Source organism: Rousettus aegyptiacus, unplaced genomic scaffold, assembly GCF_014176215.1.
Source record: "Rousettus aegyptiacus isolate mRouAeg1 unplaced genomic scaffold, mRouAeg1.p scaffold_m13_p_8, whole genome shotgun sequence".
Taxonomy (NCBI): Eukaryota; Metazoa; Chordata; class Mammalia; order Chiroptera; family Pteropodidae; genus Rousettus; species Rousettus aegyptiacus.
Genome location: NW_023416311.1, coordinates 112,366,105 through 112,389,901, shown reverse-complemented (window position 1 = coordinate 112,389,901; position 23,797 = coordinate 112,366,105). Strand labels below are relative to the sequence as shown.

The following is a 23,797-nucleotide window of genomic DNA, read 5'->3' as shown; positions in this document are numbered from 1 at the left end:
CAGAGACAGAGGCTGTAGGTCCTTAGAATAGGCACAAAGAGAACCCAGACTCAAACTCGCACGGGCTCACAGACAGATGGGAATGAGCGAGCGCCGTGTGCGCCTCACGTTGTCAGAGGCAGAGTCAGTACCGACTCTGCTGTGAGCTGCACGGACGGCCACATGATTAGTAATGACAAAAGCTATTGCCCGTCTACGTGTCGTCTCAGTCCCACCAAACGACATCAGGGCTCACTGTCCTGTGGAATTAAAACACGCTGGTGAGTGTACACACTTACCAAGGTGCAGGTGAGATAAAGTTGTCAGTCGGTATCTATGAGGGAAATGGGGATAAAGGAAATATTGTAAAATTAAATCCAAAGTTGCTGACACTCAGCTCGTCGCACACAAAATTCAAGGCAGCATTTAATGGGTATTTAGTATCTTACCTGGGTGTCCCACTAGGTCTGGGACAGGACCCGCAGTGGGGACAGACCCCCCGCCCGTGACACGTGCACCTGTGTTCTGCCTGCTCCTTCAGGAAACACAAGGAAGGAGACTGCAGATTTACAGGACACACGCGTGTGTCAGGTTTCAGATGTGGCCGAGCCTTCTTCAAGACACTGAGATTCACACTCTCACTAGGAACATGACGGACCAGTGGTCCTCTCAAGTGGACACTTGGCACATCTGCGTTTTGGTCACAGAGACGCGTGTGGTAGACGCCGTGGTCGGAGTGCGTGTTTACCTACCATGTAGGCATGAGCGTGTGCCCACGTGCTATTGGCCCGCCCGTTCATAGCCCTTGGGGAAGAGTTCGTTCCGACTTTCCCCGTATAATCACTGGGGTTTTCCATTATTAACCTCTGAAAGTTCCCATGTAGCCTGCGTGATAGCACAGGGTTTGCTCCTGCTGGAATGCGGTGTGTGGCGATGGCCGTCCTCCGCTCAGCTCCACATGCTGCCAGTGCCCCCATCGTCCCCTGCGAGACCTCCGCGCCTTCACTTACGGTGCGTGGCCCAGAGATGTAAATGCTCATGTCTGGGAATCTGTCCTGTCCTTCCCCTGCCCCCTAGATATGTGTGTGTGTCCTCACCCGGCCACACTCAGTCTCCAGGTCTTTTAGTGACATATATGTTGAGCTGTCACACCTTTGCTTGGTTCTTCTTTTCTAAATGATTTGGCCACTAAAAGGCCTGAGAAAGCCATTCACTTAGATTCAACTTGCAATCTGCTTTCAAAGATGCTTTGGGAATTGCACAGGGATTGGGGTGCGTCCTCCAAGGCCAAGGAGAGTGACGTGGCAGCCACAGCAACGGGGGCATCCCGTCCGAGACACTGCGTCTCGCAGCATTATGCAGGTGGTGTTCCAGACAGCAACGGCTTCCAGCTCCCATGACCGTTCGTGCACGTGTACGTCCTTCATCTTATCACGTGTCGCGTCACGTGAGAATCCCGGCGTGGACAGACCTCACCTTCCTGCACGAGCCTCACTTCATTTGCGGCAAATTGCATGTTCACGTTGCTGCATTGATTCGCCAGTATTTTTAAGTGATGTTTCTCTCCGTCGTTGAAGGCCGTTGGCTATGATTTCAGGTTGCTCTGCCCTCAAAGAATCAGTTGGAGGCGCGACTTCGTCCTCTGATTCCTGAAAACAGTCTCTGTGCTCCGGCTGTCTCTAAAGAGAACACTGGGCCGCAGTAATCAGCATGCCCTCAGTCCTGGGGTTCTTTCTGGAAAGTTCTAACGGAGTAGTCGGTAACTTGTCATATGTCTACTTGGGTTTTCCATTTCCTTTAGAATCAGTTTCGTTAGCTTGTGTTACTCACTGGAAAGGCAGTTAGTTCCTTTCCTAATTGAGAGGGTGATCGAGCCGCGAGGGCTCTTCCTTTAGGCAGAAATGCGCAGCAGACCCGGCCCCAGGCACTACACTTGTGCTTCTGAGGTCCTCTGTGCACATCTGCTGTCACCTGCCGCTCTGGAGGGGAAACCTTGTCCCACTGGGAGTGGCAGGGATGGGAATAGCCCTTAGGCACTGAAGGCTCCACCCACACTTAGAGGTGAGCCTGGCACCATCTGCCAAACGTGGCCACCAGAACGAGGACAATAAGAACACTTCTCCAGAGAATCCTTAGCAGGATTCGATGTGACAATGGCTGATACATCCAGAGAGTGGCGATTCTGAGGAAGGACGGTGACATGGTGATCATGATGTGCTCTAACACCCAGTGGAAGTGGTGATCGACAGCCACCCACCCGGGTGTGGAGGGAAACACATGTCACCTGGACCTACAATGACCATTAGGGACTTTGCAGACTCGCTTCTTGCACATTGGTCATCTCTTTGCTACTTGAAACTACCCTTCCTATCAGTTGAGGAAACCAACCACATGCCGGTGCCCTGCATGGCTCCCCACACAGGAGGTCATGAGATCATCCGTCTGCCACAGCCTCGCTGTACCCTGGGCAGTCGCCTCTGGTCTTGCTCTCGACCTGGCTTTGGCCAGGGCACCACGTAGGGTTTGGTGGGAAGCAGGAAGTGGCTTAGAAGGATATTCCTGCTTGGGTTGGCTCTGGCCTAAACTGTGACTGTTGTCATCCTCTGGGGACAGTTACAGTGTCTGAACACGAATCCAGATGCCAGGCTCAGCTCTGAGGGCCCTGCGCTGGCCTCACTGAACCAGATGTGTGCTTCTTGCGTGAACCGCGCCCCTCCCTGTTTACCTATCATGTTGAGATGAGGTGGCAGAACACCCGGGCGGAACCGGTGTCAGATGGCACACTCTGCAGAGCCCGCATGCGAGGTGGGGGAGTGACGCCCACCCACACAGCTGTCCTCGCCCACACGCTCCGCCCTTCTGCATCCAGAGCCTACCCTGTCCCTCCGTTTCCTGCGAATCCCCACCAAGCTGGATCCGTGTGAGCAGCGTCCCAGGGAGCCCAACACATGCTGCAGCCAGTGGCATGAGCTCTTCTGCCACGGCCCTCCCCGTCCTGAGCTCCACTCCGGGCCTGGAGTCCCCACCTCTGGCGCTCCGCCCTGCATCGAGGACATGTCCGGAGCTCGGCACTTACCGGTGGTGGCGAGTCCTCGGGATACATGGGGATGTTGATAGCTTCAACGGGGGTCATTTCCACTGGGGAATTTTCCCTAGAAGGCACACTCCTAGGACGGTCAGGAGGAAGAAAAGACACATGTCAGCCAGGGAGCCCTGGCACTATGGAGGGTCTCGTGGTCCTTGGGACCTGCCTGTCTCACAGGCTCACCCCAGTGCTTTCCTTTGCTCTGCAGAAGCTGGGTACCATATCCCCCAGACACGCTTTGAGTCACTGCTCCTGACTCCATGGCAGAGGGCGGGTTCCAAAGGCAGGTGGTAAAGGAGGGGTCACCCGGGAGGGCCCCAGGAGCAGGGAGGGAAGTCTGAACAAGTGGGCGGGTGCCAGCGGCACCAATGTAGGACAAGTCACCAGGCCAGCAAAGGCCTCGTGATTGGCAGGAGGAAGATTTTTTAATTTGCCTGGAAGTGGGGGGCCATGGCTAAAGGTGCGGACAGAGACAGAGGCTGTGGGTCACCGGAAGAGCACAGAGGACCCAGACTCTCAAACTCACACGGGCTCACAGACAGATGGGAATGAGCGAGCGCCGTGTGCGCCTCACGTTGTCAGAGGCAGAGTCAGTACCGACTCTGGCGTGAGCTGCACGGTCGGCCACACGGTTAGTAATGACATGAGCTATTGCCCATCTACGTGTTGTCTCAGTTCCACCATAAAGCATCAGGAGTTAGTGCCCCTCAAACAGCTATGTTAAGTAGCTTAAACCACTGTGGCGAGTGCGCGCACTTACCAGGGTGTGGGTGAGGTTAAGTTGTCAGTGAGTACCTATGTGGGGGGGGGATAAAGGAAATATCATGAAATGAAAACCCAAGTTGCTGACACTGAGTTCGTCTCAGAAAATTGAAGGCAGGGTTTACTGGATAATTAGTACCGTGCCTTGCTCTTCCTGGGAATGGAACAGGACCCACAGTGCGGATAGACCCTCCTCCCACCGCCCGTGACACATACGCATGCGTTTGTCAGCTATTTTGGGAAACACGTGTAAGGGAACTGCAGATTCACAGGACACATGTGTGTGTCATGTTTCAGACGCGGCCAAGCCTCCTAAAAGGCGTCGAGATACACTCTCGCTAGGAACGTGAGAGACCAGCGGTCCTCCCACGTGGACACTTGGCACGTCACCGTTTTGGTCACAGAGACGCGTGTGGTAGACGCCGTGGTCGGAGTGCATGTTTACCGACTGTGGAGGCGTGAGCATGTCCCCATGTGCCATTGGCCCGCCCGTTCATAGCCCTTGGGGAAGAGTTTGTTCCGACTTTCCCCTTATAATCACTGGGGTTTTCCATTATTAACCTCTGAAAGTTCCCATGTAGCCTGCGTGCAAGCACAGGGTTTGCTCCTGCTGGAATGCGGTGTGTGGCGATGGCCGTCCTCCGCTCAGCTCCACATGCTGCCAGTGCCCCCATCGTCCCCTGCGAGACCTCCGCGCCTTCACTTATGGTGCGTGGCCCAGAGATGTCAATGCTTATTTGGGGGACTCTGTCCTGCCCCTCCCCAACCCCCTAGTTATGTGGGGGTGTCCTTACCCAGCCACACTCAGTCTCTAGGTCGTTTAGGGACACATAAAGTAGAGCTGTCACACCTTTGCTTGGTTCTTCTTTTCTAGACTATTATGGCCACTAAAAGGCCTGAGAAAGCCATTCACTTAGGTTCAACTTGCAATCTGCTTTCAAACATGCTTTGGGAATATCATGGGGACTGGGGTGCGTCCTCCAAGGCCAAGGAGAGCGACGTGGCATCCACAGCAATGGCGGCGTCCCGTCCGAGACACTGCTTCTCGCAGCATTATGCAGGTGGTGTTCCAGACGGCAACGGCTTCCAGCTCCCATGACCGTTCGTGCACGTGTACGTCCTTCATCTGATCACGTGTCGCGTCACGTGAGAATCTCGGCGTGGACAGACCTCACCTTCCTGCACGAGCCTCACTTCATTTGCGGCAAATTGCATGTTCACGTTGCTGCATTGATTCGCCCGTATTTTTAAGTGACGTTTCTCTCCGTCGTTGAAGGCCGTTGGCTATGATTTCAGGTTGCTCTGCCCTCAAAGAATCAGTTGGAGGCGCGACTTCGTCCTCTGATTCCTGAAAACAGTCTCTGTGCACTGGTGTTTCTAAAGAGAACACTGGGCCGCAGTAATCAGCATGCCCTCAGTCCTGGGGTTCTTTCTGGAAAGTTCTAACAGAGTAGTCGGTAACTTGTCATATGTCTACTTGGGTTTTCCGTTTCCTTTAAAATCAGTTTCGTTAGCTTGTGTTACTCACTGGAAAGGCAGTTAGTTCCTTTCCTAAGTGAGAGGGTGATCGAGCCACAAGGGCTCTTCCTTTAGGCAGAAATGCGCGGCAGACCCAGCCCCAGGCACTACACTTGTGCTTCTGAGGTCCTCTGTGCACATTCGCTGTCACCTGCCGCTCTGGAGGAGAAACCTTGTCCCACTGGGGGTGGCGCTGACCTGAGGAGCCCTCGGGCACTGTACCCTCCACCTACACTTGGAGGTGAGCCTGGGCTATCTGTCAAATGTGGTCGCCAGAATGGGGACCATACAGTCACGTCTCGGGTGAATCCTTAGTGATATTAAATGTGACAATGGGTGACCAGTGTCCCGAGGGTGGTAACAAAGGTCACAGTGACTGCGATTTCTGAGGAATGATGGTAACATGTTGACCATGATGTGCTCCACGACCCACCCGGGTTGGGTGATTGACGGCTATCTACTCAGAGTAGAGCGACATGCATGTCACCTGGACCCACGATGACCAGTAGGGACGCTGCAGACTCGCTTCTTGCACATCGCTCATTGCTTCGCTTTTAGAAACTACCCTTCCTGTCAGTCTGAGATGGCTGACTACATGCCAGTGGCCTGCGTAGCCTCCCACACAAGGAGGGCACGGGACGAGGGCACAAGACCATCCAACTGCCACAGCCCCACTGTACCCTGGGCAGGCACCTCTGGTCTTGCCCTGGACCTGGCTTGGCCCGGGGCCCCACTAAGGGTTTTGTGGGTGGCAGGAAGTGGCTGGGACAGACATGCCTGCTTGAGTTGGCTCTCGCCTAAGCTGTGACTGTCATCATCCCTGTTTCCTCTGGGGATACATTATAGTGTCTATAACAAGGATCCTGATGCCAGTCTCAGATCTGAGGGCTTGTGATGGTCTCGCCGAACGAGGTATGTGCTCCCTCCAGGGAACAACCCCCTCTCTCCTGACCCTTCTTCTTGAGTTCAGGTGGCAGTGCAGTCAGGTGGAACCGGTGGCAGGCGGCACAACTCTGCAGAGCCCGCATGCATGGGGGGAGGGACGCCCACGCACCCAGCTGTCCTCGCCCACACGCTCCGCCCTTCCGCATCCAGAGCCTACCCTGTCCCTCGCGTTTCCTGCGCATCCCCACCCAGCTGGTTCCGTGTGAGCAGCGTCCCAGGGAGCCCGACACATTCTGCAGCCAGTGGCACGAGCTCTTCTGCCACGGTCCTGAGCTCCATTCCGGGCCCTGAGTCCCCACCTCTGGCGCTCCGCCCTGCGTCTAGGACATGCCAAGAAACTTGGCACTTACTGCCGGTGGCGGGTCCTCACAACACATGGTGATCCTGATAGCGTCAATGGGGGTCATTTCCACTGGTGAATTTTCCCTGGAAGGCACACTCCTAGGACGGTCAGAAGGGACATATGTCAGCCAGGGGACCCTGGCTCTGTGGATTTTCTCAGGACTCTTGAGTACTGCCTGTCACACAGGCTCACCCCAGTGCTTCCCTTTGCCTGCAGAGGCTGGACACCAAATCCCCGGGACACCCTATGAAAGACTGCTCCTGACTACACCTCTCTGGTGGGTCCAAGGAGAGGTAAGAAGGGAGGGCTCATGAGTGAGGGGCCAAGGAACAGGGAGTAAAATCCGAGCAAGTGGGCGGGTGCCACCATCACCAATGTAGGAGAAGTCACAGGGCAGCAAAGGCCTCGTGTGGGGCAACACGGATATTTTCAAATTTGCAAACAGTGGGGGATCATAGCTCAGTGTGTGGGACAGAGACAAAGGTTGTGGGTCACCGGAAGAGGCACAGAGGACCCAGACTCTCAAACTCACACGGGCTCACAGACAGATGGGAATGAGCGAGCGCCGTGTGCGCCTCACGTTGTCAGAGGCAGAGTCAGTACCGACTCTGGCGTGAGCTGCACGGTCGGCCACACAGTTAGTAATGACGCGAGCTACCGCCTGCCTGCGTGTTGTCACTGTCCCACCATAAGCCATCAGGGGTTAGTGTTCCTCAGACAGCTATGATGAGAAGCTTAAACCACTGTGGGGAGTGCGCGCACTTACCAAGGTGAGAGTGAGGTAAAGTTGTTATTCAGGACCTATGTGGGGGAGGGGGATAAAGGAAATATTGTGAATTAAATCTGAAGTTGCTGACACTTAGCCTATTGCACACAAAATTCACAGCAGCATTTACTGGATATTTAGTACCGTACTTCGCTGTTCCCAGAGCTGGGACAAAACCCGCGGTGGGGACAGAACCTCCTCCCACCCCCCGTGACACGTCAACCTCGTTCGACCTGCTCCTTCAGGAAACATGCAGAATGAAATGCTGGCGCACAGGACACTCGAGTGTGTCAGGGTTCAGACATGGCCAAGCCTCATTCAGGCGCTAAGATTTACACTGTCACTTGGAACGTGAGGGACCAGCGGTCCTCCATGTGGACACTTGGCACGTCACCGTTTTGGTCACAGAGACGCGTGTGGTAGACGCCGTGGTTGGAGTGCATGTTTACCGACCGTGGAGGCGTGAGCATGTCCCCACGTGCCATTGGCCCGCCCGTTCATAGCCCTTGGGGAAGAGTTCGTTCCGACTTTCCCCGTATAATCACTGGGGTTTTCCATTATTAACTTCTGAAATTTCCCATGTAGCCTGCGTGCAAGCACAGGGTTTGCTCCTGCTGGAATGCGGTGTGTGGCGATGGCCGTCCTCCGCTCAGCTCCACATGCTGCCAGTGCCCCCATCGTCCCCTGCGAGACCTCCGCGCCTTCACTTACGGTGCGTGGCCCAGAGATGTCAACGCTCATTTCGGGAACTCCGTCCTGCCACCCCTCTCCCCCGCCCCTCCAATCTGCATGTCTGTCCTCACCCGGCCACACTCAGTCTCCAGGTCCTTTAGTGACGCATGAAGTTGAGCTGTCACACTTTTACTTGATGCTTCTTTTCTAGACTATTTAGGCCACTAAAAGGCCTGAGAAAGCCATTCATTTAGGTTCAACTTGCAATCTGCTTTCAAACATGCTTTGGGAATTGCACAGGGATTGGGTTGCACCCTCCAGGCCAAGGAGAGCGACGTGGCAGCCACAGCAATGGGGGCGTCCCGTCCGAGACACTGCTTCTCGCAGCATTACGCAGGTGGTGTTCCAGACGGCAACTGCTTCCAGCTCCCATGACCGTTCGTGCACGTGTACGTCCTTCATCTGATCACGTGTCGCGTCACGTGAGAATCTCGGCGTGGACAGACCTCACCTTCCTGCACGAGCCTCACTTCATTTGCGGCAAATTGCATGTTCACGTTGCTGCATTGATTCGCCCGTATTTTTAAGTGACGTTTCTCTCCGTCGTTGAAGGCCGTTGGCTATGATTTCAGGTTGCTCTGCCCTCAAAGAATCAGTTGGAGGCGCAACTTCGTCCTCTGATTCCTGAAAACAGTCTTTGTGCACCGGTGTTTCTAAAGAGAACACTGGGCCGCAGTAATCAGCATGCCCTTAGTCCCGGGGTTCCTTCTGGAAAGTTCTAAGGGGCAGTCTGGTTTCCTGTCATATGTCTACTTGGGTTTTCCATTTCCTTTAGAATCAGTTTTGTTAGCTTGTGTTACTCACTGGAAAGGCAGTTAGTTCCTTTCCTAAGTGAGAGGGTGATCGAGCCGCGAGGGCTCTTCCTTTAGGCAGAAATGCGCAGCAGACCCAGCCCTAGGCACTACATTTGTGCTTCTGAGGTCCTCTGTGCACATTCGCTGTCACCTGCCGCTCTGGAGGAGAAACCTTGTCCCACTGGGGGTGGCGCGGACCTGATGAGACCTTGGGCACTGAAGGCTCCACCCACACTTAGTGGTGACCCTGGCTCCATCTGCCAAACGTGGCCACCGGAATGGGGACAATAAGAGTCCATCAGGAGAGGACCTAGGTGACCAGTAGGGATGCTGCAGACTCAGTTCTTGCATAGTGGTCATTTCTTAATTCTTCAAAGTACCCTTCCTGTTAGTCTGCGAAAGCAGCCACATGCAGGTGCCCTGCCGGGCTCCTCACACAAGGACACCATGTGAGGCCACAAGAAGATACTTATGCCACATTCACTGTGCCCTGGCCAGGCCCCTTGGTCTTGCCCAGGACGCCCCACTAACGGTTTTGTGGGTGGCAGGAAGTAGCTGAAAAGGACATGCCTGCTTGGATTGCCTCTGACCTACGCTGTGACTTTGTGATCCCCGTTCCCTCTGGGGACAGTTACAGTGTTGTAACAAAGATCCTCAAGGCAGGCTAAAATCTGAGGGCCCTGCGATGGCCTCACTGGATAAGATTTGTTCCTCCTACATGGACACCGCCCATCCATGCTGACCCATCATGTTGAGGTCAGGTGGTGGTGCAGTCAGGCAGAGGCAGAGGCCGACAGCACACCTCTGCAGAGCCAGCATGCGAGGTGGGGGAGTGACGCCCACCCACACAGCTGTCCTCGCCCACACGCTCAGCCCTTCTGCATCCAGAGCCTACACTGTCCCTCCGTTTCCTGCGAGTCCCCACCCTGCTGGTTCCGTGAGAGCAGCGTCCCAGGGAGCCCGACACATGCTGCAGCCAGTGGCACGAGCTCTTCTGCCACGGCCCTCACCGTCCTGAGCTCCACGCCGGCCCTGACTCCCCACCTAGGCCCTCCGACCTGCGTCGAGGACATGTCCAGAGCTCGGCACTTACCGCTCGTGGCGGGTCCTTGGGATACATGGGCATGTCGATAGTGTCAATGGGGATCATTTCCACTGGTGAATTTTCCCTGGAAGCCACACCCCTGGACAGTCAGGAGGAAGAAAAGACACATGTCAGCCAGGGGCCCTGGCACTATGGAGGGTCTCGTGGTCCTTGGGACCTGCCTGTCTCACAGGCTCACCCCAGTGCTTTCCTTTGCTCTGCAGAAGCTGGGTACCATATCCCCCAGACACGCTTTGAGTCACTGCTCCTGACTCCATGGCAGAGGGCGGGTTCCAAAGGCAGGTGGTAAAGGAGGGGTCACCCGGGAGGGCCCCAGGAGCAGGGAGGGAAGTCTGAACAAGTGGGCAGGTGCCAGCGGCACCAATGTAGGACGAGTCACCAGGCCAGCAAAGGCCTCGCGATTGGCAGGAGGAAGATTTTTTAATTTGCCTGGAAGTGGGGGGCCATGGCTAAAGGTGCGGACAGAGACAGAGGCTGTGGGTCACCGGAAGAGCACAGAGGACCCAGACTCTCAAACTCGCCCGGGCTCACAGACAGATGGGAATGAGCGAGCGCCGTGTGCGCCTCACGTTGTCAGAGGCAGAGTCAGTACCGACTCTGGCGTGAGCTGCTCGGTCGGCCACACGGTTAGTAATGACACGAGCTACCGCCTTCCTGCATGTTGTCACTGTCCCACCATAAGCCATCAGGGGTTAGTGCCGCTCAAACAGCCGTGTTAAGCTTAAACCACTGTGGCGAGTGTGCGCACTTACCAGGGTGCGGCTGAGGTAAAGTTAGTCATGACCTATGTGGGGGAGGAGGATAAAGGAAATATCGTGAAATTAAAACCGAAGTTGCTGACGCTGATTTCGTTGACACAAAATTCAAGGCAGGGTTTACCGGATATTTAGTACCGTACCACGGTGTTCCCAAAGCTGGACAAAACCCGCAGTAGAAACAGACCCTCCTCCCACCGCCTGTGACATGTGCAATGCGTTCTCCCTGCTCCTTCAGGAAACACGCAGAACAGACCGCAGATTCACAGGACACACGCGTGTGTCAGGTTTTAGACATGGCCGAGCCTCCTTCAAGGCCCTGAGATTTATATTGTCGCTAGGAACGGGAGGGACCAACAGTCCTCCCACGTGGACACTTGGCACGTCACCGTTTTGGTCACAGAGACGCGTGTGGTAGATGCCGTGGTCGGAGTGTGTGTTTACCGACCGTGGAGGTGTGAGCGTGTGCCCACGTGCCATTGGCCCGCCCGTTCATAGCCCTTGGGGAAGAGTTCGTTCCGACTTTCCCCGTATAATCACTGGGGTTTTCCATTATTAACTTCTGAAATTTCCCATGTAGCCTGCGTGATAGCACAGGGTTTGCTCCTGCTGGAATGCGGTCTGTGGCGATGGCCGTCCTCCGCTCAGCTCCACATGCTGCCAGTGCCCCCATCGTCCCCTGCGAGACCTCCGCGCCTTCACTTATGGTGCGTGGCCCAGAGATGTCAACGCTCATTTCGGGAACTCCGTCCTGCCACCCCTCTCCCCCGCCCCTCCGATCTGCATGTCTGTCCTCACCTGGCCACACTCAGTCTCCAGGTCCTTTAGTGATGCATGAAGTTGAGCTGTCACACTTTTACTTGGTTCTTCTTTTCTAGACTATTTAGGCCACTAAAAGGCCTGAGAAAGCCATTCACTTAGGTTCAACTAGCAATCTGCTATCAAAGATGCTTTGGGAATATCATGGGGACTGGGGTGCGTCCTCCAGGGCCAAGGAGAGCGACGTGGCAGCCACAGCAACGGGGGCGTCCCGTCCAAGGCAGCATTACGCAGGTGGTGTTCCAGACGGCAACGGCTTCCAGCTCCCATGACCGTTAGTGCATGTGTACGTCCTTCATCTGATCACGTGTCGCGTCACGTGAGAATCTCGGCGTGGACAGACCTCACCTTCCTGCACGAGCCTCACTTCATTTGCGGCAAATTGCATGTTCACGTTGCTGCATCGATTCGCCAGTATTTTTAAGTGACGTTTCTCTCCGTCGTTGAAGGCCGTTGCTATGATTTCAGGTTGCTCTGCCCTCAAAGAATCAGTTGGAGGCGCGACTTCTTCTGATTCCTGAAAACAGTCTCTGTGCACCGGTGTTTCTAAAGAGAACACTGGGCCGAAGTAATCAGCATGCCGTCAGCCCTGCGGTTCTTTCTGGAAAGTTCTAACGGAGCAGCCTGGTTTCCTGTCATATGTCTACTTGGGTTTTCCGTTTCCTTTAGAATCAGTTTTGTTAGCTTGTGTTACTCACTGGAAAGGCAGTTAGTTCCTTTCCTAAGTGAGAGGGTGATCGAGCCGCGAGGGCTCTTCCTTTAGGCAGAAATGCGCAGCAGACCCAGCCCCAGGCACTACACTTGTGCTTCTGAGGTCCTCTGTGCACATCCGCTGTCACCTGCCGCTCTGGAGGGGAAACCTTGTCCCACTGGGAGTGACAGGGATGGGAATAGCCCTTAGGCACTGAAGGCTCCACCCACACTTAATGGTGAGCCTGGCACCATCTGCCAAACGTGGCCACCAGAACAAGGACAATAAGAACACTTCTCCAGAGATTCCTTAGCGGGATTCAATGTGACAATGGGTGACACGTCCAGAGACTGGCAACTCGGTAACAGTGACTGCAATTCCTGAGGAAGGACAGTGACACGGTGACCATGATGGGCTCAACCACCCACCTGGAAGTGGTGATCGACAGCCGCCCACCTGGCAGTGGAGGGAAGTGCATGTCGCCTGGACGTACGATGATCCATAGGGACACTGCAGTTTGCTTCTTGCACATCGGTCATTTCTTGCCTCTTCAAACTACCCACCCACCCTGTCAGTCTGAGAAAGCCGATCACATGCCGGTGCCCTGCATGGCTCCCCACACAGGAGTCACGAGATGATCCATCTGCCACAGCACTGCTGTGCCCAGGGTAGGCGGCTCCGGTGTGCCCTGGACCTGGCTTGGCTGGGGCCCCACTAAGGTTTGTGGGCGGCAGGAAGTGGCTGAGAGGACATGTCTGCTGCTTTGGATCTGGCCTAAGCTGTGGCTGTTGTCATCCCTGTTTCCTCAGGGGACCCATTACAGTGTCTGTAACACGAATCCTGATGCCAGGCTCAGCTCTAAGGGCCCTGCGGTGGCCTCGCTGGACCAGATTTGTTCCTCCTACATGGACACCGCCTCTCCGTGCTGGCCCATCATGTCGAGGTCAGGTGGCGAGCAGACAGGTGGAGCCAGGGGCCGAAGGCACACCTCCGCAGAGCCGGTATGCGAGGCGGGGGAGTGACGCCCACCCACACAGCTGTCCTCGCCCACACGCTCAGCCCCTTCCGCAACCAGAGCCTACACTGTCCCTCCGTTTCCTGCGAGTCCCCGCCCAGCCGATTCCTTGTGAGCAGCGTCCCAGCGAGCACGACACGTGCTGCAGCCAGTGGCACGAGCTCTTCTGCCACGGCCCTCACCGTCCTGAGCTCCACTCCGGGCCTGGAGTCCCCACCTAGGCCCTCCGCCCTGCATCGAGGACATGTCCGGAGCTCGGCACTTACCGGTGGTGGCGAGTCCTCGGGACACATGGGGATGTTGATGGCGTCAACGGGGGTCATTTCCACTGGTGAATTTTCCCTGGTAGCTACACCCCTGGACAGTCAGGAGGAAGAAAAGACACAAGTCAGCCAGGGGGCCCTGGCACTATGGAGGGTCTCGTGGTCCTTGGGACCTGCCTGTCTCACAGGCTCACCCCAGTGCTTTCCTTTGCTCTGCAGAAGCTGGGTACCATATCCCCCAGACACGCTTTGAGTCACTGCTCCTGACTCCATGGCAGAGGGCGGGTTCCAAAGGCAGGTGGTAAGGGAGGGGTCACCCGGGAGGGCCCCAGGAGCAGGGAGGGAAGTCTGAACAAGTGGGCGGGTGCCAGCGGCACCAATGTAGGACAAGTCACCAGGCCAGCAAAGGCCTCGTGATTGGCAGGAGGAAGATTTTTAATTTGCCTGGAAGTGGGGGGCCATGGCTAAAGGTGCGGACAGAGACAGAGGCTGTGGGTCACCGGAAGAGCACAGAGGACCCAGACTCTCAAACTCACACGGGCTCACAGAGAGATGGGAATGAGCGAGCGCCGAGTGCGCCTCACGTTGTCAGAGGCAGAGTCAGTACCGACCCTGGCGTGAGCTGCACGGTCGGCCACACGGTTAGTAATGACACGAGCTACCGCCTGCCTGCGTGTTGTCACTGTCCCACCACAAGCCATCAGGAGTTAGTGCCCCTCAAACAGCCGTGTTAAGAAGCTTAAACCACTGTGGCGAGTGCGCGCACTTACCAGGGTGAGAGTGAGGCAAAGTCGTTTTTCAGGACCTATGTGGGGGAGGGGGATAAAGGTAATATCGTGAATTAAATCTGAATTGCTGACACTTAGCATGTCGCACACAAATTCAAGGAAGCGTTTTCTGTAGATTTAGTACGGTACCACAGTGTTCCCCGGAGCTGGGACAAAAGCCGCAGGGGGACAGACCCTCCTACCGCCTGTGACATGTGCAATGCGTTCTCCCTGCTCCTTCAGGAAACATGTGAATGAAATGCTGGTTCACAGGACACACGTGTGTGTCAAGTTTCAGACGCGGCCGAGCCTTCTTCAAGACCCTGAGATTTACACTCTTACTATTAACATGAGGGACCAGCGATCCTCCCACGTGGACAGTTGGCACATCACCATTTTTGTCACAAAGACACGTGTGGTAGACGCCGTGGTTGGAGTGCATGTTTACCGACCGTGGAGGCGTGAGCATGTCCCCACGTGCCATTGGCCCGCCCGTTCATAGCCCTTGGGGAAGAGTTCGTTCCGACTTTCCCCGTATAATCACTGGGGTTTTCCATTATTAACCTCTGAAAGTTCCCATGTAGCCTGCGTGCAAGCACAGGGTTTGCTCTTGCTGGAATGCGGTGTGTGGCGATGGCCGTCCTCCGCTCAGCTCCACATGCTGCCAGTGCCCCCATCGTCCCCTGCGAGACCTCCGCGCCTTCACTTATGGTGCGTGGCCCAGAGATGTCAATGCTTATTTGGGGGACTCCGTCCTGCCACCCCTCTCCCCCGCCCCTCCAATCTGCATGTCTGTCCTCACCCGGCCACACTCAGTCTCCAGGTCCTTTAGTGACGCATGAAGTAGAGCTGTCACACTTTTACTTGGTTCTTTTTTCTAGACTATTTAGGCCACTAAAAGGCCTGAGAAAGCCATTCACTTAGGTTCAACTTGCAATCTGCTTTCAAAGATGCTTTGGTAATTGCACAGGGATTGGGGTGCGTCCTCCAGGCCAAGGAGAGCGACGTGGCAGCCACAGCAACGGGGGCGCCCCGTCGGAGACACTGCTTCTCGCAGCATTACGCAGATGGTGTTCCAGACGGCAACGGCTTCCAGCTCCCATGACCGTTCGTGCACGTGTACGTCCTTCATCTGATCACGTGTCGCGTCACGTGAGAATCTCGGCGTGGACAGACCTCACCTTCCTGCACGAGCCTCACTTCATTTGCGGCAAATTGCATGTTCACGTTGCTGCATTGATTCGCCAGTATTTTTAAGTGACGTTTCTCTCCGTCGTTGAAGGCCGTTGGCTATGATTTCAGGTTGCTCTGCCCTCAAAGAATCAGTTGGAGGCGCGACTTCGTCCTCTGATTCCTGAAAACAGTCTCTGTGCACTGGTGTTTCTAAAGAGAACACCGGGCCGCAGTAATCAGCATGCCCTCAGTCCCGGAGTTCCTTCGGGAAAGTTCTAACGGAGTAGTCGGTAACTTGTCATATAACTACTTGGGTTTTCCGTTTCCTTTAGAATCAGTTTTGTTAGCTTGTGTTACTCACTGGAAAGGCAGTTAGTTCCTTTCCTAAGTGAGAGGGTGATCGAGCCGCGAGGGCTCTTCCTTTAGGCCGAAATGCGCAGCAGACCCAGCCCCAGGTGCTACACTTGTGCTTCTGAGGTCCTCTGTGCACATCTGCTGTCACCTGCCGCTCTGGAGGGGAAACCTTGTCCCACTGGGAGTGGCAGGGATGGGAATAGCCCTTAGGCACTGAAGGCTCCACCCACACTTAGTGGTGACCCTGGCTCCATCTGCCAAACAAGGCTACCAGAATGGGGACAATAAAGACGCATCTCCAGTGAATCCTTCTCTGGATTAAATGTGACAATGAGTGACCAGTGTCTCGAGAGTGGCAACAAGGGTCACAGTGACTGCAATTCCTGAGGAACGATGGTAACATGTTGACCTTGATGTGCTCCCCGACCCACCTGGGAAGGGTGATCGACAGACACCCACCTGGGAGTTGAGTGACACATATGTGGCTAGTCCTACGATGACCAGTAGGGACGCTGCAGACTCACTTATTGCACATCGGTCATTGCTTTGCTTCTTGAAACTATCCTTCCTGTCAGTCGAAGAAATCCGACCACATGCCAATGGCCTGTGTGGCTCCCCACACAAGGAGGACACGAGGCTAAGGCACGAGACCATCAATCTGCCACAGCACTGCTGTGGCCAGGGTAGGCGCCTCCGGTGTGCCCTGGACCTGGCTTGGCTGGGGCCCCACTAAGGTTTGTAGGCGAAGTGGCTGAGAAGTACATGCCGGCTTCGTGTTGCTCTCGCCTAAGCTGTGACTGTGGTCATCCCCGTTATCTCTGGGTACCCAATACGGTGTCTGTAATACTAATTCCAAGCCAGGCTCAGCTCTAAAGGCCCTGCGGTGGCCTCGCTGGACCATATTTGTTCCTCCTACATGGACGCCGCCTCTCCGTGCTGGCCCACCATGTTGAGGTCAGGTGGCGAGCAGACAGGTGGAGCCAGGGGCCGACGGCACACCTCCGCAGAGCCTGTATGCGAGGCAGGGGAGTGACGCCCACCCACACAGCTGTCCTCGCCCACACGCTCTGCCCTTCTGCATTCAGAGCCTACACTGTCCCTCCGTTTCCTGCGAGTCCCTGCCCAGCCGGTTCCTTGTGAGCAGCGTCCCAGGGAGCACGACACGTGCTGCAGCCAGTGGCACGAGCTCTTCTGCCACGGCCCTCACCGTCCTGAGCTCCACTCCGGGCCCGGAGTCCCCACCTCTGGCGCTCCGCCCTGCGTCGAGGACATGTCCAGAGCTCGGCACTTACCGGTGGTGGAGAGTCCTCGGGACACGTGGGGATGTTGATGGCGTCAACGGGGGTCATTTCCACTGGTGAATTTTCCCTGGTAGCTACACCCCTGGACAGTCAGGAGGAAGAAAAGACACAAGTCAGGCAGGGGGCCCTGGCACTATGGAGGGTCTCGTGGTCCTTGGGACCTGCCTGTCACACAGGCTCACCCCAGTGCTTTCCTTTGCTCTGCAGAAGCTGGGTACCATATCCCCCAGACACGCTTTGAGTCACTGCTCCTGACTCCATGGCAGAGGGCGGGTTCCAAAGGCAGGTGGTAAGGGAAGAGTCACCCGGGAGGGCCCCAGGAGCAGGGAGGGAAGTCTGAACAAGTGGGCGGGTGCCAGCGGCACCAATGTAGGACAAGTCACCAGGCCAGCAAAGGCCTCGCGATTGGCAGGAGGAAGATTTTTTAATTTGCTTGGAAGTGGGGGGCCATGGCTAAAGGTGCGGACAGAGACAGAGGCTGTGGGTCACCGGAAGAGCACAGAGGACCCAGACTCTCAAACTCACACGGGCTCACAAACAGATGGGAATGAGCGAGCGCCGAGTGCGCCTCACGTTGTCAGAGGCAGAGTCAGTACCGACTCTGGCGTGAGCTGCACGGTCGGCCACAAGGTTAGTAATGACACGAGCTACCGCCTGTCTACGAGTTGTCACTGTCCCACCACAAGCCATCAGGAGTTAGTGCCCCTCAAACAGCCGTGTTAAGAAGCTTAAACCACTGTGGCGAATGTGCGCACTTACCAGGGTGCGGCTGAGGTAAAGTTGTTAGTCATGACCTATGTGGGGGAGGAGGATAAAGGAAATATCGTGAAATTAAAACCGAAGTTGCTGACGCTGATTTCATTGACACAAAATTCAAGGCAGGGTTTACCGGATATTTAGTACCGTACCACGGTGTTCCCAAAGCTGGACAAAACCTGCAGTAGAAACAGACCCTCCTCCCACCGCCTGTGACATGTGCAATGCGTTCTCCCTGCTCCTTCAGGAAACACGCGGAACAGACCGCAGATTCACAGGACACACACGTGTGTCAGGTTTCACAATGGCCGAGCCTCCTTCAACGCACTGAGATTTACACTCTTGCTATTAACATGAGGGACCAGCGATCCTCCCACATGGACACTTGGCACGTCACCGTATTGGTCACAGAGACGCGTGTGGTAGACGCCGTGGTCGGAGTGCGTGTTTACCGACCGTGGAGGCGTGAGCATGTCCCCACGTGCCATTGGCCTGCCCGTTCATAGCCCTTGGGGAAGAGTTCGTTCAGACTTTCCCCGTATAATCACTGGGGTTTTCCATTATTAACCTCTGAAATTTCCCATGTAGCCTGCGTGCAAGCACAGGGTTTGCTCCTGCTGGAATGCGGTGTGTGGCGATGGCCGTCCTCCGCTCAGCTCCACATGCTGCCAGTGCCCCCATCGTCCCCTGCGAGACCTCCGCGCCTTCACTTACGGTGCGTGGCCCAGAGATGTCAACGCTCATTTCGAGGAGTCTGTCCTGTCCCTCCCCCACACCCGTGATATGTCTGTGTCCTGACCTTGCCACACTCAGTCTCCAGGTCCTTTAGTGACGCATGAAGTTGAGCTGTCACACATTTGCTTGGATCTTCTTTTCTAGACTATTATGGCCACTAAAAGGCCTGAGAAAGCAATTCACTTAGGTTCAACTTGCAATCGGCTTTCAAACATGCTTTGGGAACATCATGGGGACTGGGGTGCGTCCTCCAAGGCCAAGGAGAGCGACGTGGCAGCCACAGCAACGGGGGCGTCCCGTCCGAGACACTGCGTCTGCAGCATTACGCAGGTGGTGTTCCAGACGGCAACGGCTTCCAGCTCCCATGACCGTTCGTGCACGTGTACGTCCTTCATCTGATCACGTGTCACGTCACGTGAGAATCTCGGCGTGGACAGACCTCACCTTCCTGCACGAGCCTCACTTCATTTGCGGCAAATTGCATGTTCACGTTGCTGCATTGATTCGCCAGTATTTTTAAGTGACGTTTCTCTCCGTCGTTGAAGGCCGTTGGCTATGATTTCAGGTTGCTCTGCCCTCAAAGAATCAGTTGGAGGCGCGACTTCCTCCTCTGATTCCTGAAAACAGTCTCTGTGCACCGGTGTTTCTAAAGAGAACACTGGGCCAAAGTAATCAGCATGCCGTCAGCCCTGCAGTTCTTTCTGGAAAGTTCTAACGGAGCAGCCTGGTTTCCTGTCATATGTCTACTTGGGTTTTCCGTTTCCTTTAGAATCAGTTTTGTTAGCTTGTGTTACTCACTGGAAAGGCAGTTAGTTCCTTTCCTAAGTGAGAGGGTGATCGAGCCGCGAGGGCTCTTCCTTTAGGCAGAAATGCGCAGCAGACCCGGCCCCAGGCACTACACTTGTGCTTCTGAGGTCCTCTGTGCACATCCGCTGTCACCTGCCGCTCTGGAGGGGAAACCTTGTCCCACTGGGGGTGGCAGGGATGGGAATAGCCCTTAGGCACTGAAGGCTCCACCCACACTTAATGGTGAGCCTGGCACCATCTGCCAAACGTGGCCACCAGAACAAGGACAATAAGAACACTTCTCCAGAGATTCCTTAGCGGGATTCAATGTGACAATGGGTGACACGTCCAGAGACTGGCAACTCGGTAAAGTGACTGCGATTCCTGAGGAAGGACAGTGACACGGTGACCATGATGGGCTCAACCACCCACCTGGAAGTGGTGATCGACAGCCGCCCACCTGGCAGTGGAGGGAAGTGCATGTCGCCTGGACGTACGATGATCCATAGGGACACTGCAGTTTGCTTCTTGCACATCGGTCATTTCTTGCCTCTTCAAACTACCCACCCACCCTGTCAGTCTGAGAAAGCCGATCACATGCCGGTGCCCTGCATGGCTCCCCACACAGGAGTCACGAGATGATCCATCTGCCACAGCACTGCTGTGCCCAGGGTAGGCGGCTCCGGTGTGCCCTGGACCTGGCTTGGCTGGGGCCCCACTAAGGTTTGTGGGCGGCAGGAAGTGGCTGAGAGGACATGTCTGCTGCTTTGGATCTGGCCTAAGCTGTGGCTGTTGTCATCCCTGTTTCCTCAGGGGACCCATTACAGTGTCTGTAACACGAATCCTGATGCCAGGCTCAGCTCTAAGGGCCCTGCGGTGGCCTCGCTGGACCAGATTTGTTCCTCCTACATGGACACCGCCTCTCCGTGCTGGCCCATCATGTCGAGGTCAGGTGGCGAGCAGACAGGTGGAGCCAGGGGCCGAAGGCACACCTCCGCAGAGCTGGTATGCGAGGCAGGGGAGTGACGCCCACCCACACAGCTGTCCTCGCCCACACGCTCTGCCCCTTCCGCATCCAGAGCCTACACTGTCCCTCCGTTTCCTGCGAGTCCCTGCCCAGCCGGTTCCGTGTGAGCAGCGTCCCAGCGAGCACGACACGTGCTGCAGCCAGTGGCACGAGCTCTTCTGCCACGGCCCTCACCGTCCTGAGCTCCACTCCAGGCCCGGAGTCCCCACCTAGGCCCTCCGCCCTGCATCGAGGACATGTCCAGAGCTCGGCACTTACCGGTGGTGGCGAGTCCTCAGGATACATGGGGATGTTGATATCTTCAACTGGGATCGTTTCCACTGGTGAATTTTCCCTGGAAGCCACACCCCTGGACAGTCAGGAGGAAGAAAAGACACATGTCAGGCAGGGGGCCCTGGCACTATGGAGGGTCTCGTGGTCCTTGGGACCTGCCTGTCTCACAGGCTCACCCCAGTGCTTTCCTTTGCTCTGCAGAAGCTGGGTACCAAATCCCCCAGACACGCTTTGAGTCACTGCTCCTGACTCCATGGCAGAGGGCGGGTTCCAAAGGCAGGTGGTAAAGGAAGGATCACCCGGGAGGGCCCCAGGAGCAGGGAGGGAAGTCTGAACAAGTGGGCGGGTGCCAGCGGCACCAATGTAGGACAAGTCACCAGGCCAGCAAAGGCCTCGCGATTGGCAGGAGGAAGATTTTTTAATTTGCCTGGAAGTGGGGGGCCATGGCTAAAGGTGCGGACAGAGACAGAGGCTGTGGGTCACCGGAAGAGCACAGAGGACCCAGACTCTCAAACTCGCACGGGCTCACAGACAGATGGGAATGAGTGAGCGCCGAGTGCGCCTCACGTTGTCAGAGGCAGAGTCAGTACCGACCCTGGCGTGAGCTGCACGGTCGGCCACACGTTTAATAATGACACGAGCTACCGCCTTCCTGCATGTTGTCACTGTCCCACCATAAGCCATCAGGGGTTAGTGCCCCTCAAACAGCCGTGTTAAGAAGCTTAAACCACTGTGGCTAGTGCGCGCACTTACCAGGGTACGGGTGAGGTAAAGTTGTTAGTCAGCACCTATGTGGGGGAGGGGGATAAAGGAAATATCGTGAAATTAAAACCGAAGTTGCTGACACTCAGCTCGTTGCACACAAAATTCAAGGCAGCCTTTACTGGATATTTAGTACCGTACTTCAGCGTTCCCCGGGGCTGGACAAAACCTGCAATGGGGACAGAACCTCCTCCCACCGCCTATGACATGTGCAATGCGTTCTCCCTGCTCCTTCAGGAAACACGCGGAACAGACCGCAGATTCACAGGACACACGTGTGTGTCAGGTTTCAGATGTGGCCGAGCCTCCTTCAAGGCACTGAGATTTACACTCTTGCTATTAACATAAGGGACCAGCGATCCTCCCACATGGACACTTGGCACGTCACCGTATTGGTCACAGAGACGCGTGTGGTAGACGCCGTGGTCGGAGTGCGTGTTTACCGACCGTGGAGGCGTGAGCATGTCCCCACGTGCCATTGGCCCGCCCGTTCATAGCCCTTGGGGAAGAGTTCGTTCCGACTTTCCCCGTATAATCACTGGGGTTTTCCATTATTAACCTCTGAAATTTCCCATGTAGCCTGCGTGCAAGCACAGGGTTTGCTCCTGCTGGAATGCGGTGTGTGGCGATGGCCGTCCTCCGCTCAGCTCCACATGCTGCCAGTGCCCCCATCGTCCCCTGCGAGACCTCCGCGCCTTCACTTACGGTGCGTGGCCCAGAGACGTCAATGCTCATGTCTAGGGTCTCTGTCATGTCCTCCCCCGCCCCTCCGATCTGCGTGTCTGTCTTCCCCCGGCCACACTCAGTCTCCAGGTCCTTTAGTGACATGTAAAGTTGAACTGCCACACTTTTGTTTGGTTCTTTTTTTTCTAAACAATTTGGCCACTAAAAGGCCCGAGAAAGCCATTCACTTAGGTTCAACTTGCAATCGGCTATCAAAGATGCTTTGGGAATATCATGGGGACTGGGGTGCGTCCTCCAAGGCCAAGGAGAGTGACGTGGCAGCCACAGCAACGGGGGCGTCCCGTCCGAGACACTGCGTCTGCAGCATTACGCAGGTGGTGTTCCAGACGGCAACGGCTTCCAGCTCCCATGACCGTTCGTGCACGTGTACGTCCTTCATCTGATCACGTGTCGCGTCACGTGCGAATCTCAGCGTGGACGAACCTCACCTTCCTGCACGAGCCTCACTTCATTTGCGGCAAATTGCATGTTCACGTTGCTGCATCGATTCGCCCGTATTTTTAAGTGACGTTTCTCTCCGTCATTGAAGGCCGTTGGCTATGATTTCAGGTTGCTCTGCCCTAAAAGAATCAGCTGGAGGCGCGACTTCGTCCTCTGATTCCTGAAAACAGTCTCTGTGCACCGGTGTTGATAAAGATAACACTGGGCCGCAGTTATCAGCATGCCTTTAGTCCCGGGGTTCCTTCTGGAAAGTTCTAAGGGGCAGTCTGGTTTCCTGTCATATGTCTACTTGGGTTTTCCGTTTCCTTTAGAATCAGTTTTGTTAGCTTGTGTTACTCACTGGAAAGGCAGTTAGTTCTTTTCCTAAGTGAGAGAGTGATCGAGCCGCGAGGGCTCTTCCTTTAGGCAGAAATGAGCGGCAGACCCAGCCCCAGGCGCTACTCCTGTGCTTCTGAGGTCCTCTGTGCACATCCACTGTCGCCTGCCCTCTGTTGTAAAAGCCTTGTCTTACTGGCGGTGGCGACGATGGGCGGAGCCCTCGGGCACTGAAGGCTCCACCCACACTGAGAGGTGAGCCTGGCTCCGTCTGCCAAACGTGGCCACCGGATGGGGACAATGAAGACGCATCTCTAGCAAATCCTAAGTGGGATTAAATGTGACAATGGTTGACCAGTGTCCCGAGAGCGGTAACAGGAGTCATAGTGACCGCGATTCTTGAGGTACGATGGTGATATGTTGACCAGTATGTGCTCCATGACTCACACGATTAGGGTGATCGACAGACGCCCACCTGGGAGTGGAGTGACACACATGTGGCTCGTCCTACGATGACCAGTAGGGACGCTGCAGACTCGCTTCTTGCACATCGGTCATTGCTTTGCTCCTAAAACTACCCTTCGAGTCAATCTGAGAAAGCCGACCACATGCTGGTGTCCTGCGTGGCTCCCCACAAGAAGAAGGCATGAGAGATCCATGTGCCACACCTCTGCTATGCCCTGAACTGGCGCCTCCGGTGTGCCCTGGGCCTGGCTTGGCTGGGGCCCCACTAAGGTTTGTGGGCGGCAGGAAGTAGCTGAGAGGACATGTCTGCTGCTTTGGATCTGGCC

General features: G+C 55.6%; 1 protein-coding gene across 2 annotated transcripts in view; it reads right to left on the bottom strand.

The window, feature by feature from the left end:
- Positions 1 to 23,797, bottom strand: part of LOC107499961 (mucin-5AC) — a 58,507-nt gene that overhangs the window by 11,722 nt on the left and 22,988 nt on the right. Inside the window, exons 16-28 of one of the 2 annotated variants that reach the window (XM_016124669.2) lie at positions 21,498 to 21,532; positions 20,730 to 20,820; positions 17,927 to 17,961; positions 17,159 to 17,249; positions 14,343 to 14,377; positions 13,576 to 13,666; positions 10,782 to 10,813; positions 10,018 to 10,108; positions 7,399 to 7,433; positions 6,640 to 6,730; positions 3,825 to 3,859; positions 3,056 to 3,146; positions 279 to 313 (exon numbers count right to left, since the gene is read on the bottom strand). In XM_016124669.2, coding sequence (XP_015980155.2) covers positions 279 to 313; positions 3,056 to 3,146; positions 3,825 to 3,859; positions 6,640 to 6,730; positions 7,399 to 7,433; positions 10,018 to 10,108; positions 10,782 to 10,813; positions 13,576 to 13,666; positions 14,343 to 14,377; positions 17,159 to 17,249; positions 17,927 to 17,961; positions 20,730 to 20,820; positions 21,498 to 21,532 — 788 coding nt within the window. The remainder of the gene's footprint in view (positions 1 to 278; positions 314 to 3,055; positions 3,147 to 3,824; positions 3,860 to 6,639; positions 6,731 to 7,398; positions 7,434 to 10,017; positions 10,109 to 10,781; positions 10,814 to 13,575; positions 13,667 to 14,342; positions 14,378 to 17,158; positions 17,250 to 17,926; positions 17,962 to 20,729; positions 20,821 to 21,497; positions 21,533 to 23,797) is intronic. The other variant, XM_036225813.1, reaches the window with a different exon arrangement.